Source organism: Misgurnus anguillicaudatus, chromosome 7, assembly GCF_027580225.2.
Source record: "Misgurnus anguillicaudatus chromosome 7, ASM2758022v2, whole genome shotgun sequence".
Taxonomy (NCBI): Eukaryota; Metazoa; Chordata; class Actinopteri; order Cypriniformes; family Cobitidae; genus Misgurnus; species Misgurnus anguillicaudatus.
In genome coordinates, this window is record NC_073343.2 from 579,410 (window position 1) to 601,828 (window position 22,419).

General features: G+C 37.6%; 1 protein-coding gene across 1 annotated transcript in view; it reads right to left on the reverse strand.

The window, feature by feature from the left end:
• Positions 1-602: 602 nt before the first annotated feature.
• The window catches only part of lrfn5a (leucine rich repeat and fibronectin type III domain containing 5a), a 64,096-nt gene continuing 42,279 nt past the window's right edge, over positions 603-22,419 (reverse strand). The window contains exons 2-3 of the mRNA XM_055172745.2: positions 11,683-13,090; positions 603-2,283 (exon numbers count right to left, since the gene is read on the reverse strand). Of these exons, the coding sequence (XP_055028720.1) occupies positions 1,293-2,283; positions 11,683-13,070 (2,379 nt within the window). The 5' untranslated portion in view covers positions 13,071-13,090 and the 3' untranslated portion in view covers positions 603-1,292. The remainder of the gene's footprint in view (positions 2,284-11,682; positions 13,091-22,419) is intronic.

Genomic DNA, 22,419 nt, shown 5'->3' on the forward strand with positions numbered 1-22,419 from the left:
TTAGTTTTACTCTGTAAAGACAAAGACTTGTAAATGTTTAATGTTCATTTAACTTTGAACAAAATGTTGCCAGTAAAAAACATAAATTAAAATCTACGGTAATTTACCGGCAACCCAGCTGCAATTTCTACGGAATATTTTTACAGATTTGTGTACATTTGATGAGAAATATTTAAGTTGACATTGAAATATTCAATATATAAGCCATACTATCACAATCTCATGGCAATTGTATTTTATGAGTTGGCAAATTTATATAATACGATCAGCTTTATATGTTCTGTACCATTTGCTTTCGCCCCGTAACGTTGGGTTTATTTTGTACGATTCACTTAGCACAAGTTTATGAATTAGCCAACTCTTAAAATACGTAAAATTCCTGTGAGATCAGTTTAGACAGGCATCAAAACTCCACCTCATTATGCCTGAAACGTTGTTTTTACTATGAATATCTGGCAACCACAGCTGCCAGGTTTTACTGTAAATTTAACAGGAATTATTAAATGATGGATTACACACATAACTGATGGATAACTGTAAACCTACAAAATGCGTTACACCAACACCTTCATTTTTAAACCATTACAATGCCACACAAGAAATAGTTTGATTTTTTTATTATTTTACACAACATAAGAACACAGCAGATGTTGTCTTTCTGTACATGGATTTTTTGTGCCTTCAAACAAAGGCAAAAATTAATGTCACTGAAAAGAAAATGTTTGATTTTAAAAAATATCAATTTAATAACAGGTCCCAGTACCAAGTCTTTATATACTTGTTTTCTATAATATGCAGGAAATGTCATTTCCTTGAATAGAAAGGCTTTTTTGTGAAATCTCTCATGTTTATTTCCATCCACATAGACAAAGCTTATATCCAGTAAGAGCCCGTAGCAAGAGGACAGAGGAAGGCACCAATGTTTTCCTCTTACCATAATGCTCAATGTAAAGAAGGTGGAGGTGAGTCTTTCTGTACTGATGGTTTGTATGGGTTGGTAAATCTGAATCTGAGCAGCTACCACCTTCAAAGGAAGGAGACCTTGGAGTGGAGTCCTTCAAGGCAAGCATCTGCATTATTCATGGGTTTCCAGAAAACATAAAAGAAATGATGGCAGATTTGAAGATGGAAACAAAAGAAATGGTGCAAATCTTTCAGGCACATTCACGCATTCATACGCACATTTATATACTGTGAGTGCCTTTGCACACACACACACACGCACACAGACAAACGCACATACACAACATGAGAAATCTAGGCACGCAGCCTTCAAAACACCAGTCGTACATTCACACTGTGCTTTCCAAAATCCACTCTGAACTGGAAAATGTGGTTTTCTCACTGTCTACATCTGAATTTGCCATCTGGACTAGCATCCCGTTCACGGACATACTCCGCTTGCAAAACATGTTCCCCAGCTTCTGCGAGCCGATATAGCAGTGATGTTTCGACTGGTTCTCGTTTAAAGAGTACCTGCGTTTGGCCCGCACTCCTTCGACAGGCAGTGTCATATACTTGGATGCGGAGGGGCGTGCCCTCCGTAAGATCGGGGTGTCTTTGAACCGGGAGGAGGGTGCGGGGATAGGACCAGGGAAGGGTAGCAGGGGTTGCTGCAGAGCGGTGGAGTTGTTGCGATTGGTGTTTTGCGTCTCCGCGTTAGGTAGCGCCTCCACCGGGGTCTCGGCACCGGCCGGCGGAACGGGCTTTGGCGCCGGTTTGCGCTTTGGCTTGAGTGATCCTGAAGAGCCGGGCGTCGCCCAGCTTTGACTTACCAGGGAAGTGGTAGTGGAGCAGTCCAGGACCGAGGTCTCCGAGGTGTGTGTTTGGGAATCTGAAGGTGGAGGAGGTGCAGAACTCTTTTGGTAACCTTCTCCTCCTTCCAAGCACAAAGCATCTTGTTTAGACACGGAGGGGGTTACGGTACACCCCTGTGACTGCGCCCCGTTGGTTTGCGAGTGCACGTCGATGACTGAGGTCCCTTTGCTAGCATTGCCACTGTTGCACACCTTATAGCGTATCATGAGGATGATGATAAATATCAGGACCGAGGCGACGATTATGCCCCCGATGATGATGATCATGGTGCCGCCCAGAAACTGGGACTGCATGAAGTGGCAGCGCAGATACTCTGACTCCGTGGTGAACTGGACGCAGCCGACAACCCGCGTGGCCGTCAGCGAGGTGATGCCGTCGTCGTAAATGGCCAGCACACAGAGGTCGTACTGCGTCCCTGCGGCCAGGTTGTTCACCAGGAAGTTTTTGCTTGTTGGGGGAATCATTCTGTTGGGTGAAGGAAAGAGCAGTGTTAGAATTAATCATGACATGTTTCATTCACTAACACCTTCTAAGCAACCTCAAGATTAGAGCCAGTTCCTGCAAAATGCTAATTTACACCTTTTACCACACATTGGACTTTTTTCTCACTTGACCTAGCCAGGACAAGAAATGACACCAGACCCTAAAAAATACACAACATAAGGGTAACTGACAAATAACATGACCGTAAACAGTTTTTTTGTTATTTTTAATTAAAATAGAAAGACAGACAGGCTGTTCAAATGTTTAGGGTCACTTATTTATTTTGTATTAAAATGTTTCAGTTTCCTGAAGATGAGCAGAGACGGTCATCATGGATCATCACTGTGCAAATAAATGTTTGGCAAGGCCAGGCAAGAATTCAAGAATCTGTAGCTAACATTAGCTGCATTTTTATTTACCCTTAAAATTGCGCAAATTGACATTGCGAATTAAAAATACGGCCAAAGGAAGCACGTCAATTATACTCAAATATATCGCAAAAAGATTTTACACTTGCATAAGGTGGTTTTCAGGCAATTCGGAAAAGGTGTATTTTGCAAAACTGCAATGGAAATTTATTCACAGTTTATTCACATTTTCAGATCATCTGATGCAAGTAAGTCACAGATACTATTTACGGATGACGCAGTATGTACTTAAACCTCCCAGAAACACCTCAATACGTGTCTGCTCCCAAGTATAAGAGGCTTTCATTGCCAATAATCTTTGGATAACACTCCTACATGTCCAAGCAGGGGCATAAGACTGGGGGTAAAACCAGTACTGATTCCAGGGCCCCAAAGGAAGAGAGGGCCCTTGAAAAGTCTGGAATCTATTATGGGGGTTGGGCATGGGGGCCCATCAGGACTGCCTATGCATAGGGCCCGAGATCTTGTGCAACGCCCCCGTGTCCAAGAAACCCCTATATGTTGCCGCTCCTAAGTATAAGGGGCTTTACTTGGAATTAATGTCAGGATAATACTCTTACATCTCCTTCGAGTAAAATAATGCCTAGTGCGGTGGATGTGATATTCGTAAACCTACCAACATCAGTCGACGTGATGTTTGTAATGACTTATCGCAAAAAGAAAAACGAAGTTTCAGTCGCATATCATTGGTTAATGGAAATGCCGTCATTCGCAATAATCTTTTGTCGACATTTAGAAAATAACGCGAAGAGTTTTGCGCAAATCTGCAATGGAAACACAGCTATTGTATACACATGCATTTTATGCAGTAACTTTAGCTCAGCGTAGTAGTTGATACGCTTTAGGCAGTGGCGCCCGGTGACTTCTTTTTTCGAGGGCGCTCGGTGCAAAGTTTGTCACAACATTTATGTAGCCCGTCATGTGTGTGGTTTGTAATTTCAAAATATGTGTTCAGCGCGTCGAGTGAACCTATGTGCATCAGGCATCTTGTCAAAATAAGTGCCGGCTGCAGACACGTCTAAAGGGTTTATGATAAAAGAGACGCTCGCGTTTGCCAGATACTCGCATAATCTCATGCGTAATCAGAGTTTACTGTTAAGGGAGTGTCTCACGTGTATTTTGTAAGCGTGAGCGTTTGTTTTATCGTAAATGTTTTTGACGCGTGTGATGCACATGGTTCACATGACGCAACAAACACATATTTTGAAAACGCAAGCAACACACGACACCCCGAACACATATTTTGAAATTGCGCAAATCGGTAGGGTTTTTTTGTTTTGTTTTTTTATCAGAAATAATCTACTAATTAATGGACTCTATGCGGAAGTCGACAAGAAATTGTTTAGGTTGTTGCCGCTGAAACCATCTATAATTGAAGAGTTTTGTTGCAAAACGAGATAAATCCATTTATTAACATTTTTGTCAAAACATGTTTATTATTATGTTATCATGTTATTATTTTGTTTTATGGTGCTACTTAGCTGTATCTTTTAAGTTATGAAGGTTTAAATCAAAACAAACCAACTGCAGTTGCATTGAAATTAATTGGAATGCACAACCAAAAAACGCGATTTCTGAACAATTAAAAAAACGGTGGTTATCTCGTTTTGCAACGAAACTCTTCAATTGTTGATTGTAAACTGTGTGGAGAAACATTTCATTACATGCACAACTGTGTGTATGGTTGTGTAAGTGACCAATACACCTTCCAACTTGAACAATCCACATTTAAGAACTTTACTCACGGGCTGAACTGTTGTACAGCAAACTCAGACCTGTGCATGTGGATGCATTATACAACTCTTGGTTCAGTCTGATATCTTATTAGTACTATGTTTACCCTGCTGAAGGCATGTTTAATCATGTCATATAAAGTGCGTAAGACCGAAACGACATTAAATTCGCTTCACTGCTGTTTACCTGCAGAAACCCAGAGTCCGCTGTTACTCTGAAAGAGGTTCGCTACGGATGTCAACAATAGCGTCTCTTATCATTCTTTCCCATGTGCCCCACCTGCCTCCTTCACAGCCTGACAAACATTCAGCGCATTCAGTCTGCTGAAAGAGCATTCTGTGATTTCCTGTGCAAACCCGCTGGATTTGGAGCACAAAGGCTCTCAGTGGAAATGGGCTCGTGCTCTTCGGCCCGGCCGATTAGAGCGTTTCAGTGCAGTGGTTGAAAGCGTTCGCCACCATCCATACAAATGAATCAAGGGAGGATCTTAATTGCAGGGATGTAACACGAAGTGTGTTTAATGGTGTTAAGAGGTTAGTTGGTTAGGTCATGTTTCACAAAATGGCTGGTAATATTAGCATTTATCTACCATTATTCTGTTCTGTTTGCCGGTGCAAGTACTAATTTAATGTTTTTTATAACGGTGAACTGTATCGCTATCAGTGGAATCCCATATGGCAAAAGTATATATATTTTCAAATATAATTTTAAATATTTCAAAATATACAAAAAATGGGCACAAAGTATATGTGCTGAAATATGAAACACATAAACACGTGAAAAACAGACCTGAAATATGCTGAAATAAGTTTACAAAAATGTAAACATATTTCATCAATATATTTTTTATATATATTTCAAAAATAAATATATTTGAAAGCATTGATATTTACGTTGCATTGGAAGTAAAACAAACCTGAACAAAAACCCCCAAAAATGAATGTCTTACTTATTATTTTTGTCTTGTTTTCTAATATAAATTAGATAATAATTCTAATATAAATATCTAAAAATTCTTAAATTGAGATACATTTACTTGGTAAGCAAGTGGCTTAAGATAATAAGTCTTAAATTATGAAAATCAAGTTTTTTTTTTTACTTAAAACATGTCAAAATATCTGCCAGTGCAGTAAGATAAATAAACTTCTGGAAAAAAAATAAACTTGAATTAAGTTTATTCTTACCGCACTGGAAAATATTTTGACTTGTTTAAGTAAAAAAAAACTCTTGATTTTCATAATCTATTAAAAAAAAAAACAAGACTTATTATCTTAAGCCACTTGCTTACCAAGTAAATGTATCTCAATTTAAGAATTGTGAGATATTTGTTTTAGAAAACAAGACAAAAAAAAACTAAGTAAGACATCAAATTTTTGCAGTGAAAACGTATCAGGTTTAAAAAGTTTAAATTTAATTATATTTTTAACTGCAAAAAATATATACTTATAATTTTATACTTTTATACATATTTATTTTATACAAACATTAATACTTTGGCCAGGAAAATGTAGTGCTAGGCAAAGATTAATCGCGATTAATCGCATACAAAATAAAAGTGCATTTTGCGTGATATATGTGTCTGTGCTGTGTGTAATAATTATGTATATTTAAACACAGACACATACATATATACATTTCAGAACATTTTTATTTATATATCCATTTTTTTGTTTATATATATATAATATTATATATATATATATATATATATATATATATATATATATATATATAATTGTTATTAAATACATACATAAATAATTACACACAGCACACACTCATATCTTATGCAAAAAAATCTCTTTTATTTTGTATGTGATTAATCACGATTAATCTTTGCCCAGCACTAATTTTAAGGTTAAAACTAAATATATTTTCAAATTCAAAAATATATTTAATTAAGCTTTACTTTCTACAAAATGTATTTAGCATATATTTAAAACATATTTTTGGCCAGAGAAATGTATTTTTTGCCATATGGGATGAATGAGACATGTATTCTCTCATTTATAGACGCTTTAGTGTTATATATAGCAACTAATTAGCGGCACTGACTGAGGTTCATTCGCATCGCATATAGGTGTTAAGTGAACATATGCACTGACTTGATAGATGTCTCTGTGAAATTTCTTCTTGCGATTTAATGTTTTCTTTTAAATCATCCTGCGTAATGTAATTCAGTGACGATATAAACTTGAAATCTTTAAATTTTACTAAGTATGTCCATGTCACAAAAGGAAATAAATCAAGATCAAACGTTGTTGCTCCTAATCTCATAATTCGATTATGAGATCTCACATACCGGCTCGCATTTGGTAAAAATGTATAGATTGAATGCACTGTTGGAAAATAGGATCTGCCAGATGCATAAATGTAAATGTCAAATGACACAGTAGTCTTCAATTTGATAGCAACATGGGGCTCGTGGAGCTCTAGCTAAACAGGTCAATATCTATCTCTGGTCTTTCTGCAAGCTTCATTTTCATCATTTCAAAAAGAGCTTCCCACACAAGTGCTTGGTTCACAAATGACAAGGTAATGGCTTTACTGCAGTGCTGTGGGTTTGACTGAACAGAGACACACGGCCAGTGTGTGCTATTGTGATTAGCGGCTCATTTAAAGTGGCCCATTGAGATAAAGTAACCCAAAAATGATTCTCTGTTTGATTCCCCCAAGCATGTCTGAATAGAGCGTAATTATGAGAATATATTAGGGCAAATGAAAGGGAACAATGTTCCAGATAGCGGCCGGCCGGCACGTGCAGCGATTCTGAATATTATCGCTGCTGTAAACTACGGTAATTATTTCATTTTACAGTTTTATGAGCTGTAAGTAGACACTTCTGCTAATGATAATCAGAGGTCTTGAGATTTGATTCAGTCCTCGGGAAATGATCAACCGTGATACTAAAGCTCCAATAGCTACAGATAAAATTACACAAACAGCCTATAATGTTTCAATTACTTAAAATGTGATTTCTGCACTCTTTGCTTCATAAAATGCAATGAAGAATAATGATCGCAAACATTCAACATGTCTGTAGCCGTAGCTCAACTGGCAAAAGCTTTTGGGTCAGATTCCCTGAAAAACAAGCAAAGTATACTTTAAATGCACTGTTAGTCGATTTAGGTAAAAGCAGCTGTTAAATGCATAAATGTAAACATTTCCTGAACACTCCCCCAAGCTTTTAATTGGTCAGACAAATGGATAGCCCCACCCGAAACCAACACAGTGTTTAATCCTATTGGATGTTGATTCAGTCTACTCAGAATTCACAAAGATTGTTATGCTAATTACACCAGTTACACTAATTGTTAAAGTATTGTTTATGCTAATTGGGGATCAACTTACAAATGACTTACTTATATAAAGCTGTCACTGCGTATTAACCCTGGATGGGTATTTCATAGAACGACAGCTGCAGCATTCATATATTTGTACAGGTTGTGAACCAAAAATATATTTATTATATGAACGCAAAAGCAATTTCACACACAGTTTCGTAAGCACCACAGCATTACTTGCTAAAAAGAGAAAATTAGAAATGGATTTCAGTTCTATGCTTTTACTCGGACAAAGAGCACATAAAGATCCATCACTGCTGATTCATCTGGGTGTTAATGCATTGGGTATAAGATCCCTTTCAGGATTGACCCATTTAACACCTAATGGTTGTAACCTTGTCTTTATTTTTGTAAAGACAATCCAATCAATTCTATTTAACACTTCCAAAAAGGTTATGAATACCATCCTGTGCACCACTTTATATAATCACAGTAATTTAAAGGGATAGTTCACCCAAAAATGAAAAGTCTGTCATTCTCTCACTCTTATGTTGTTACAAACATGCATATATTTCCTTCTTCTGATGTTTGTAACTAAACCGATTATGAGCCCCATTCACTTACATAGTAGGAAAAAAATATTATGGAATAGGGCTGACACAATGATTAAATAATCGTGATTTTTGACCTCATCGCAATGATTTCAGATCACCGCAATGATTGCACATCTCTCTAAAAAACACAAGGGGAGCTGTAGCGCCTGTATAAACCAGACAGTATCAGATGGGTTCCTGTAATGCGATACATTGCAAAGCCATTTAATTCAGTGGAAAAAACTGAGAAATGCTGCAAAACTTTGAGAAGCCGTATGAACTATTATTATTACATAATTACTTTTAAATATGTGTTATGGGTATTAATATTCATTGATAGGTAAACCTTGCAAAAGATTTAATTTAAATAATCACAACAATGTGTGAAAATTATTTTATGAACAAACAAAATGTATGAGAATTAAATGTCAAATCAATAAAACAGACAATTAATCGTCACAATTTATTAGGCAATTAACTGTCAGCCAAATTTCATAATCGTGACAGCCCTACTATGGAAGTGAATGGGGGTTACAAACATTCCTCAAAATATCTTCCTTCGTGTTCATCAAAATAAATAAATTTATACAGGTTTGCAACAACACGATAGTGAGAAAATGATGACAGAATTTCCGCCTTTGGGTAAACCATCCCCTTAATGATTTGTGTATACTGTGCAGCCTACAAAATGCTGGGTTATTTTCAACCCAGCATTGGGACAAAAATGGACGAGCCCAGCCTTTGGGTTAAATTAACCCCCCAAAATTTCTATTGGACCCAACAATTCAGCATTTCGGGTTGAAAGAACCCAGCATAAGTTAAATTACAAACCAAGGGGCTTGGCCCACCCCCAGCATTTTTTAGAGAGAATATTTTGTAGTGCTGTCTAATGATTAGTTGCGACCAAGGGGCAACCTTCCGATCTCTCTGATGAAGCCAATACCAAAGTGACTTAAACTGCAAATTATCAACTGGCGCTAAAAGGGAGTCAATTCCCATAGACCTCCATGTTAAAAACTTTACAGTAGAAAATTATTTGTTTACAGCCTGGTACAAAAAGTGTTTTTGGTCTATATAGCTCATTTTGTCCTTCATGAGGTGGGTGTTTTTTTTTAAAACTCATCCGTTTAAATGATGTTAAGCCTTAAAGTTCTGCATATTTAAGGGCGTGGCCACTTGAGTGATGGTTGAAAAGCCACTGTTGTCACTAGAGTCAAGATAGATGGGCGTGGTTACAGCAACCAGCCACCTCAGCTTCATCCATGTCCTGCCTCTTTACCCATTTTCGGTTATCCGCGAGTGATGTGTGATGACGCACGGTCAAAATGGCGACGGCAGGCATCCGCCTACTTTAAGCTTAAAAAATGCTCTTCACAAACCAATGGGTGACGTCACGGACAATACAGACATCCCAAGTCTCCCGGAAGTTCCGGGAGTCTCCCGCATTTTAATAGCGGCTCCCTGATGCACGCAAATTAGTTAAAATCTCCCGGAATCTAGAGCGAGCAAGAAAGAGTATACGCGCACGGCAGAGAGGGAGGGGGAGACCTTGCGTGTGTGTGCTAGTGTGCCTCATTAAGCGCATGTAAGACAGAGAGCATCCTGATTGGCCTGCTCCGGTAAATCAACCAATCAAGTGTCAGTGTGGGCGGGCTTTTATCTCTTCTCCCGAACTGACATTGAGTTCAACAAGTTTAATATCATGTGCATATTTTTCAGGCTGGCTACTAGTTGCCAAGGCTACATGAAAACAACAAACTCCTTAGACCTGTTTAAAGTTGCAATAGAATATAAATAAAACAGTTTATATAAATATTATAAGCAGCTTATATAAATAGTAAAAGTAATCTACATATTGTAAAATATTTAACAAATAATTGGGTAACACTTTAAAATAAGGTTCATTAACTAACATTAGTTTACTACATTATTTAACATATAATAATGAACTGCATTTATAAAGCATTTTTTATCTTTGTTAATGTTAATTTAAACATTTACTAATAATACATTATTCAAATCTTGTTAACATTAGTTAATGCACTGTGAACTAACACGAACAAACCATGAACAGCTGTATTTTTATTAACTAACATTAACAAAGATTAGCAAATACAGTAACAACTGTACTGCTCATGGTTAGTTCATGTTAGTTAATACATTAACTAATGTTAACAAATGAGACCTAGTAAAGTGTTACCAATAATTGCATAGGCCTCTAGAAATTAATATTATGCTTTTATATCTTGAAATGTCATATCCTTGTCCTCCTTTTTTTTTTTGAGGGGGGGGGGGTAGGGGGGTAGGGGGCTTCGGTTTACCTCCCTGAAATGACTTTTTGCAAGTTGGGATGTCTGACAATACGTCCATATTTTTTACAGTCTATGGTTGCGACTAATCGTTTGCAGAATAAAAGTTTACATATAAATATATATATATATATATATATATATATATATATATATATATATATATAAAACTGTATAAACACATGCAAATATTTCTTAAATATGTACATGCATGTGAATGTATTTCTATAAACATAATTATTGTACACAGTACACCCACATATATTATGTAAACAGAAACTGTTATTCTGCAAACGATTAGTTGCGAATGATCATTAGGCAGCACTGTGTGATATCTGATGTGATATCAGGTGTGAAACATAAAGCTTATTTTACAGTATACACAACATTCTAATTCAGGTTCAGTTTTATTCAGTTCTTTTACAATGGAAATAAATTCTCTTGACATTGTTAGGCTAACTAGCCGTATTGGCTTTCCTCTATATTGTGGGAGTAAACCCAAAGACACAAAAGAGCCAAATTCACAAATCAAGTAAAATTGCAGGACAACACATAAAAATGAAATGACCAAATAATCCAATAATCCAAACCAATCCTTCACGAATATTATTAATCAACAAATAAGTAAGAATTAAGGGCTACATGATATTTAAGAAAAATGTGATACTTGCTAAATGATGTGATATGTTATATGCGATAATCAGTGGTGGACGGTGACTTCTTTTTCGAGGGCACACAATACAACGCTTGTCAATACATGTATTTAGCCGGTGTGTTACTCGTCATGTCCAAATATGTGTTTGGCGTGTCATGTGAACCTATGTGCAAAGATCTACTGGAAAATGAATGGACTTATTTGCACGAGAACCAGTGTCCCACTAACTTCCGCGTTGACCTACAAAAATACACCATTCTTACGGTACTCTCTATGCACCAGGTGACAGCTTTTGTACCCTCTTGTACCTTACATTTTGAGAGCATAGGAATAACTGTGAACTTTGGCTTAAAACTTCAAAAAGTAGGTTATTCTCACCTGTAAACAAGAGAGTCATCATAACTTCCATTATATTGAATCTGAAACATGCGTATTCCAGGTATATTCCTCTGGAAATTAAATTTGATGAGCGCAGTGGATGACGTGGCTTCCGCTATAACAACCCTCTTATCCGGACTGGTCTTGGCATCGCCCGTGTGGTTGCTGCCGTTTGCTCCAGCCCTTGTAGAAGTGGAGATGTCTGAAGAGCCAGGGTCAGGCTCTTGGATGTTGTTGGTGCTGTTGCTAATGTGTGGAAGTTTGATGATGACCAGCTCCACAGTCTGATGGGCTTCCCCGGCGGGGTTCGAGGAGATGCAAGTGAAAGATCCCGTGTCCTTTACCGTGCTTATCAAAATGTCCAGCGTGCCGTTGTTGTAAACCAACGTACGTGACGTGTTTGAAACTAACTTCCCGTCGGGAGATATCCAGTGGATGGCAGGTTCTGGGTCTCCTCTGGCTTTACACTTTAACGCAACTCGCTGGCCCTCCAGAACCCTCATCTCGTGAGAGTGGCGGGTGATGAGAGGCGGCTCACAGAGAAACTCTTCCTCGGAGATGGACCAAAAGTAACGGCCAGAGAGGTGCGAGGGCGAGGCACAGGTCTCCAAGTCATCCTCGCGATTGAGTCGTCTCAGCCACAGAAGCTCGCAGTTGCAGTGTAGAGGATTTCCTCCAAAGCTCAATGCAAAAGAAGAGGAGCTCATCATACCGGACGTGGCCAAAACCTGCGCCCGCTGAAAAAGCGGGTCCGGCGGTAGTTTCTGGAGCTTGTTGGAGGTCACGTCCAACCGATTGAGCTTCTGAAGGAGGGAGAACGTTCCCTCAGGAATGTAGTCAATCATGTTGTGGTCCAAGCTCAGAGTGTGTAGGCTGATCATCCTCTGAATGGCCTCCCACGGGATGGTTTCCAGGTTGTTGTATGATAAGTCCAGTTCTTCTAGAGCTAATAGGTCATTAAAGGCTCCCATGTGGATGAGGGTCAGTTGGTTGTTGTTTAGAATCAGATGATGCAGTTTGGACATGCCACTGAAGGTGTCGTTGGCTATTCGGGTCAACCGATTGTGGTCGAGATGCAAGGCTCGTAGGTTTTCGAGGTCCGCGAATGCGTGTGGGGTAATGAAGCTTATTGTATTCCTCGACAATGTAAGATCCACCAGCTTGGTCATGTTGCCCAAGTCTTTTCGTTTCACACTGGTGACAAAGTTATCGGCTAGCCGGAGCTCCACGGTGTGCCTGTCGATGTTGGGCGGGACAAAGAGCAGCCCTTTTTTGGCACAGAGAGTTGCGAGGTTGGGGGACAGAACTTGACAGACACAGCGCTTCGGACAGATCTGGGCCTTCACTGCCATTCCGAAAACCAACAGGCAGACAAGCAGTTTTTCCATTGTAAATCAGGTTCTTACGCCTAGAAAAAAAATAAATAAAAGGATGTGATTATAATACTGCTGTGTCTTATTTGGTCAAAACACTATTGCATTTGTTCATGCTTATTAAATAACTGTAATCAGGGGCTCGAACTGATTTTGCCAAGTGGTTGATGTCCTCAGGGCAACATATTGTTTTGACCCAAGGACAACATTTTTCTAAACAAAACCTTAACCCACCCCAACCTAAAATCAGAGGGACATGATAAGTGAAAAACAATGGTCTAGAAACAGCTAATCCTGGTTGTAAGCTGTAAACTTATTTCTGAAATCTGATTGGTTGATTAAAATGTTGTCCCAGGGTCAACATAATGTTGCCCTGAGGACATCAACCACTTGGCAAAATCAGGAGAGCCGTAATGCGAGATGTCAAAAAACATGTACAGAAACAGCAGCATGCTATGGCTGTCCTGCAGTTATTTCAAGAATTGGGAACAAATCATCCTGCACCAAAAAAATAAAAAATAAAATAAAAAATATTTATATAAGCATAAAATCAGTGTTGCCAGATCCTTATCTTACAAGAAAAAAAAATTAAAATATAAATTCAATTCTATTTGTTTATAAATTATGTATATAAACAATATACAATATTTATATAAATTTGATTGATTTGAGCACAAACCTGCAAAGCAACAAAGCAGGAATGATTTATAACCTTTTCTAAAAAAATACATATAAAAATGTATTGCATATACAACTGGACTCATTTGTGCGCACACACACATGAAGCAATTGGGAAAGTGCATTTACATATTAGAGCAAATGCAAAACAATCTATAGGGATTTACATAATGACATAATATATAAAGTGCAGGAAAAACAAGGAGGGAGGGAAACAGCAGTTATTAGTATGTCACATTTCATTGCACTATTCTGAAAACAATAGTAAAAAAAAAAAATAAATAACACTGGGCCATATGCATAACCATATTTTAAAAGCTATCCTACTGTACATTAAGCGGACATAGCAACACTGCTTAAAATAGATCCATGTGGTCTCTAAGGAGCATGCATTCATTTCAGTCAACGCACGGGAATGATTTCAACACCTTAGTTTGTCAGAGGTAGAGATTAAGAACATCACACGACACTCAATATGCTCCTTTCGTTTCAGATTTTAAGGGTTTTAACATCTTCCTCTTATCTCATCTGGTTTAAACACATCTCTTAAAGGTGTGACTCACTGTATAGTCCTTCACACTGCATTAGAACTGTGTGGGAGTGCAGAAGAGATGTTTCATAATGAGTGTGTGTGTGGGGTGGACACTTTTGCGAGACCCTGACGGAAAGAGGGCAACGGTATTATATTTAATTATATAATTGACTGCATTAAAGCTCAGACATCATTGCTTTAAGAATCTGACATCGGACTATGAAATCATAAGTGCGCACCAAGAGCACTTCTAAGTATCAGACCTGAAATTACCAGAGCATGGACTGTACGACTCATCTGACTGATAGATTACATCATCTTGTTAAGATGATGTACAATTTCTGTACAATTACGCCAATGATGCCAGGCTCCAAAAAATGACAAAAAGCAACATGAAAATAGCAAGTGCAGTACATTACAAATGATTATACAGTTCTTGGTAAAAAAACAGAATTAAATGTTATTGATATGTCATTGATAAAATTTCATCCAAGATGTTACAGATTTTACAGAAATAATGCCAAACATGATTACAATGTGCCAATGAGCAATGGTGCTTTTATGGTGTCATTTATGAACTTGGACAGATTCACCAAACAGTAAAAACAACAATCGTTTGAAACAATATGAGCTTTAGAAAACAATGTTAATTTTGACTCTTAAAGGAACACCACCGTTTTTCAATATTTTACTCAACTTGGACGCATTAATAAATATCTATCTTTTTTCAATGCGTGCACTTAATTTGTGTACAGTGCCTTGTGAATGTGTTAGCATTTAGCCTAGCCCCATTCATTTCTATGGCTCCAAACAGGGATAAATTACGGAGGCATCAAACACTTCCATGTTTTCCCTATTTAAAGAGTGTTACACGAATAAACAAACAATAAAGTGTTTGGAGCCATAGGAATGAATGGGGCTAGGCTAAATGCTAACACATTCAAAAACCGGTACAAAGATTAAAAGTGCATGCATTTAAAAAGATAGGTATGCATTAATTCATCTAATTTGAGGTAACAACATAGTAAAATATTGAAAAACGGTGGTGTTTTCCTTTAAAGGGCACATATTATGCAAAATCCACTTTTACAAGGTGTTTGGACATAAATTTGTGTTGCCACCCTACAATGAAAAAAATCCACCCACTCCTCCTATTTTTAACCCTTTAAACCAGAGCAGTCTCATTAGACATGCCGTTTTGATTATCTTGTTAATGTGATGTCACACTAACAAAGCCCCGCCTACAGCCACTGACTGACTGGTTAATTTTACCCAAAAGCTTTTCTTAGGGGCCAATCACACCAAACGCATTTAAAACGCTTGGAAACCCAATGCCTTTTTTGGTCACTTTATATTGCTAGGCAACCACCTAGGCAGCTGTCAATCAAATATTGAAGCGCTTGCTCTGACCTTGATCGAGGTTGAGAGGTGCACAAACACACAGGTGAGTGCCGTCTGGTTGTTCCAAGCAACTGTAAAATTTCGTCACCACAACGAAAAGCCCCTCTCTCCCCGCATTCGACTGGACAATGGAAAAACATGAATGACGTTGGGTGTTTTTACACTCTGAATGCTCCTTTAAAAAAACACGTGGTGCGCAGATGACAAAAAAAACCTGCATGCTTCCGGTGCGCATAAACAGCGGGTTAATGTTTGTTAACACGTTGTAGCACTCATGCAGCTAAAGCTACTTTTGTCTCAGACTGTATTCACAGGAATTAGATCTATTTTTAACCTAATTTGCATTTAAAGGTACACACATGAAAAGGCATTTTGGGCATGCTATAACAAATGAGCTGTGCAGAATTTTGAGGTAAAACTTCACAGACACATTCTAGGCACACCTGAGGCTTATATTACATCTTATAAAAATGGACATGATTTTTAAGTGACCTATCTCTTTAAATATGAAGGATGACTCATTATATAACCTCAAGACACGGAAAAATTACAGGTGTGAAATGAAAATAATTCTGCCATCCAATCACACAGTGCATTGAAAGATCATGTACTTTCCCACACTGTAAGTCTTCACTATTGATTTTCAGTCCACCCTGTGGATAGAGTTAAGCACCGGGATATGAGTGAGAGAGAGGAAAGACAAAGCTAAAGAAAGATACTCAGAAATGTGATACTGCCTGAACAATATGTTGAGAGTGTGACTCATGCCACTAGATGTGATTCACAAGCTATGGATCTGATTCATGAGCTCTAGGTCTGATTTACAAGCTACGGATCTGATTCACAAGCTCTGAAACTAATTTATGAGTGCTAGGTTTTATCTGATTGACAAACTCTGAATCTGATGCATGAGCTCTAGGTCTGATTTACAAAATCAGGATCTAATTTACAAGGTTTGGATCTGATTCACAAACCCTACATCTGATTCACAAACTATGGATCTGAATTACAAGCTCTAGATCTGATTTACAAACTCTGCATCTAATTTACCAACTCTGGGTCTGATGCATGAGCTCTAGGTCTGATTCATAAACTATGGATCTGATCCACAAGCTCTGGGTTTGATTTAGCTACAAGCTCTGGGTCTAATTTAGAAGCTGTGGATCTGATTCATGAGCTCTGGTTCTGATTTACAAGCTATGGATCTGATTCACAAGCTCTGAAAATAATTTATGAGTGCTAGGTTTGATTTACAAGGTATGGATCTGATTCACAATCTCTGGATCTGATGCATGAGCTCTGGGTCTGATTGACAATCTGTGGATCTAATTGACAAGCTATGAATCTGATTCACAAGCTCTGAAACAGATTTATGAGTGCTAGGTCTGATTTACAAGTTATGAATCTGATTCACAAACTATGTATCTGATTGACAAACTATGGATCTGATCCATGACCTCTGGGTCTGATTTACAAAATCAGGATCTAATTTACAAGGTTTGGATCTGATTCACAAGCCCTTAATCTGTTTCACAAACTCGAAATCGGATTAACAAACTATGGATCTGAATCACAAACTCTAGATCAGATTTACAAACTCTGGGTCTGATGCATGACCTCTAGGTCTGATTCATAAACTATGAATCTGATAAACAAGCTCTGGGTTTGATTTACAAGCTCTGGATCTAATTTCCCTAAAGACCAGCATAAGCTGGTGAGCTGGTTTTAGCTGGTCCCCAGATTGGTTTTAGCTGGTTTTGCTGGTGTAGGAAGCTGGTTTTGCTGGTGTAGCAAGCTGGTCTAGGTGTGTTTTGGTCACATTTTAAGCTGGTCTAGCTGGACTTAGCTGGTCATGCTGGAATACCAGCTGGCCCACCAGCATGACCAGCTTTGTCAGGCTGGGAGGACCAGCATAAACCACCTTAAACCAGCTGAAGCCAGCTACCAGCTTATGCTGGTTTTAGCTGGATTTTTCAGTAGGGTTATAAGCTATGGATCGGATTCACAAGCTCTGAAACTAATTTATGAGTGCTAGGTTTGATTTACAAGGTATGGATCTGATTCACAAACTCTGGATCTGATGCATGAGCTCTGGGTCTGATTGACAAACTGTGGATCTAATTTACAAACTATGGATCTGATCCATGAGCTCTGGGTCTGATTTACAAAATCAGGATCTAATTTACAAGGTTTGGATCTAATTCACAAGCCCTAAATCTAATTCACAAACTATGGATCTAATTTACAAACTCTTGGTGTGACGCATGAGCTTTAGGTTTAATTCATAAACTATGGATCTGATCCACAAGCTCTGGGTTTGATTTACAAGCTCTGGATCTAATTTGCAAGCTATGGATCGGATTCACAAACTATAGATCTGATTCCCAAGCTCTAGGTCTAATTTATGAGCTTTGCATCTGATTTAATAGCTCTCTATCTGATTTACAAACTCTGCATTTGATTTACAAGGTCTGGATCTGATTCGCAAACTTGCTGACCATAACAGCACAACTTGAGGTAATGTGCAAAACAATATCAAATGATTTTAAACAAAGAAAGATTATTTGTATTGCATAAACTTAATTTTTTGTACAGCCCACATGCCATTGCCTTATTTCTGTTTTAGATGTATTCATTAACAACTGCTTTGGAACAGCTGCAATATTATTTCTCGAAATTTTCGTCAACAGAGTCAAGCTTCCAATGTCCCGAAATCTGATTCATGAACCTTCTATGTCACGTATGCGTTCAGAAGCAAGATTTAACACATTAGCATTTCTCAGTTATTTTACAAACTCAGATCCGGCCCAAACTCGTCTACAGTTAGCCTAATTAAACCAAATATTACATGCTTCATTAAGAGTTTTCAAATCATCAAACTGTTCCAGAACAACACAAAGAAAAATGGATGTCAGACATTCATCTTTTTCAAATCACAAAACTGTTCTTTGTCTTTGCCCCTTTAGTTTGTTTGCAAAAGATTTTGTGATGCATGAATTACAGACTTCACCTTGAACTGCCCTACTGAAAAATCCAGCCAAAACCAGCACAAGCTGGCTGCTGGCTTAAGGTGGTTTACGCTGGTCCCCTCAGTCCGACAAAGCTGGTCATGCTGGCGGGACAGCCGGTACTCCAGCATGACCAGCTAAGTCCAGCTAGACCAGCTTAAAATGTGACCAAAACACACCTAGACCAGCTTGCTACACCAGCAAAACCAGCTAAAACCAAGCTGGGGACCAGCTAAAACCAGCTCACCAGCTTATGCTGGTCTTAGCTGGATTTTTCAGTAGGGTGTTCACACAATGATGTAGCTTGCTTGATATGCCATTCAAAACTACGAAGCCCGGCAGGTCAACCCTTGGGGAAAAGAAAACAAGACCTGCAAATCCGTGATCATGGTTTTAAAATTCGTCCCCTCAGTTTATAAACCGTACTCACATATTATTAAACTGTTCCCTCAGTTTTACAAATCCTGCCCCTTTCCTAAAGCAAATTACGTTTCTGTTTTTAGCTGCTTGTGTTTCGGTGCATTATGGCTACTTGTTGTTCTCAAGACCTTAACCACCTCATGGGACTCTCCATGTGTGTTAGAGGTTTATAGTTTTGGGAGTGTTCAGTGGCCTACTTTGTATCTACTAAAGGACAAGTGACCATATTGAATATCAAATGGATGATGCATGGACAATAAACACTCATTCGATGTAAGGAGAAAGCAATAAAGGTCTTTCAGTTACTTTTGATAGAAAACAACTCCTGTGCACTACTTGTTGAAGAATAGTGCCAAGACAAACACACTAGTCATGTATGAGAGTGTTGATTTGTCACCCAACTACAAAACCTAATGAAGTTAAATATTCGGTGTAAACATGACACATACTCCACACAACTCTTCTGCTTAAATGTGTATTAGGGTGATTCTCACGAAACCATTGAAACACCACGGCACTAATGATTTTAGCTTTAAAATGTGTAATATAGTAACATTTAAAAAAGAGAGGTCCCGCACACTATCCACTTGCAAAAAATTGAAAAGATTTATTGCAACGTTTCGATCTTTCGATCTTCTTCAGGCATCAAAACATCTATCCTAGAAGCTAGATGTTTTGATGCCTGAAGAATACGAAAGATCGAAACGTTGCAATAAATCTTTTCAATTTTTTGCAAGTGGATAGTGTGCGGGACCTCTCTTTTTTATCTGTCTATTTGGACTTTTGAGTCATTTTTTCCTACGCACCTATCGCACACAGGTGTGCGACGTTTAAGTGATTTAATATAGTAACATTAAAAAGCATCAGAATTAACACAATACTGTGTTCTACCTTGCACAATGTTTGATTTCAACATAAGAATTTATAATTATAAATTTTATCTCATTTTCTGCTGAAATTCTCATTACCGCAATGTGTCCGGCTGTGTTTGAACATGCATTATGTTGTAATTTAATCAAATTAACACAAAAATATTAAGACAAAAAATAAAAGGATGTTTTGCTAGACTACTTTAGATGACAGAAAAAAATATTTACAGAATATTCATGTATAATATTAATAATAATAATGAAGAAAAATTAGGAAAATGATGTGTCCATGCCTGATGTTCTCATCCTCCGCAACACTTTTTAAGAACAGTTTAAGCACACATACAGAATTTTAATAAAGTTTGATTTTGAGTGACCAAGCACATGGACCAGTTACTTCAAGATGGCTACCAGGTAAGATAATTTTTTTACAGTTAATTTGAAATATTGTCTTGTCAGAATGCTTACACGACATTTTGATTATCATTACCGCAACAGATGCTTATTAAATGTTAATTTAATTATTAGAAGCATAATACTTTGATTTTAAATGCATGTGCAGAATCTCCAAATTATGTTCTTTCAGGTTTGTCATGTCATTTTGAAAATATGTCAGTGTTGATGTTTTCTGACTGTTGCGGTAATGAGATTTTTTAGGACTAATTTTTTAAATTATGTTACAAAAAGTGTTAAATGATAAGTAAAAGTTTTTAAATTAATGTTCCCATTTACTCCAGACAATGTTTTTCAATGTCTGGTGGGAAAAAAAAGTAAATTTAAGCAATTATCATGCTTGACATTTTTAAAACCAAGTTTTCGTGAGAATCACCCATTAGATGTTTTATGTGTTTACCTATATGTACGAATTGGAACCATCATTTATGATTGTTCTTGGGTGAAAAAAAAAATAGATTTTTGATTTATATCTGTCTAAAAAATAAATGTAGTTATCATACACGCTTTATGAAATGAGGATTTTAAGATAGTTTTAACCACAGAGTAGATCCTCTTGCAGTCAAACCTTTTAACTGCAATAAAAGATTACCAAATGAAATAAAAAGTAAAATCTCATATATGTTCCATTAAGAAAAGCAAATGATGCACGGCATATTTTTGAGGAAATGTCTTGAGCGTCAGAACACAGGCTAAGTTTTCCTGGAGGATGTTGATTCGAGAAGACTTCAACAAGAGAAAAATTTAGCTGTACGTTTTCCTCGCGCTAAGAGATGGCAGCGGCATTTTTCAGACTGCTTATTCAAGATTAATCATCACCTAATGGCAAAATATAGTGCGGAAATTTCCATAAAAGAGTGAGATGTACGGACCGAGAGAGATGGATTGGGATATAGAGAGAAAAAAACTCAAAACATCCGCCGTTGATGCCTGGAGCAATGACCACCCACAACATCACTGCCAGTGAAACACACTCACAGGAACACAATAATACAGCATCCATACTAAATATCTCTCTTCCCATCCAATTCTCTCCATCTTTATATCTCCTCTTGTAGTTTGACCTTAACTCGTATGCCTTTTACCCTCATAGGAAAGTCAAATATCACCTGGATCTCTTTAATATGTCACATCTGTCTCTTAGAAAGCAATAAAAGCACATAAAGAATGCGGTAATGTCCCTTTACATCCTCAGGGGTTTAAAACAGATCGCAACAATGTCACAAACTGTGACTTCTGATTTCCCAAATCTTTAATATTTTAGTAGTTTCATGTAACATCTCTAATTTAATTCACATTCAAGCACAACAAACCTAACTGAAGTGCTCAGCAAGACTTGCAAAGTTTTAACAAAATACAGCAAAAGTGAACAACAATATTAACAACAAATTTCTTAGCAAATATTTCCAAGATAATTTTTTGGAGGGGCTATTGTATTTACAGTAATAGTGTTAACACTTTTACCAAACTTTTTTTTTTCAAAATGTAATATAAGTCTCAGGTGTGCTTAGAATGTGAAAGTTTTAGCTTAAAATACCCCACAGATCATTTATTATAGCATGTCCAAAATGCACTTATTTGGGTGGGAGCAAAAAAGCAGTGTTTTGGTGTGTGTACCTTTAAATGCAAATGAGGGGGCGCTTTTGGTTTAAAATAGATTTGATTCCTTTAAATACTAAAACAGTAGTATCTTTAGCTGCATTTGCGCTACATTGTGCTAGCAAACACATTTAGAAAAGCTTTTGGGTAAATCTAACCAGTCAGCCAGTGGCCATGGGCGGAGCTTATTTGTGTGACGTCACATTAACAAGATAATAAAAACAGCATGTCTAATGGTGCTTTTCCATTCACCTCACCATGGCTTTGTTAGCTTTTCCATCGAGTTTAGTAACACTTCGGAGTGGGAGGGATTATAGGCGTGTCGTTATATTTGTGCTGCCTAACGCTGTGACATCATACAAGTGGGAGCGTCGTTGTACATTCCCATACATTCATTTATTTCT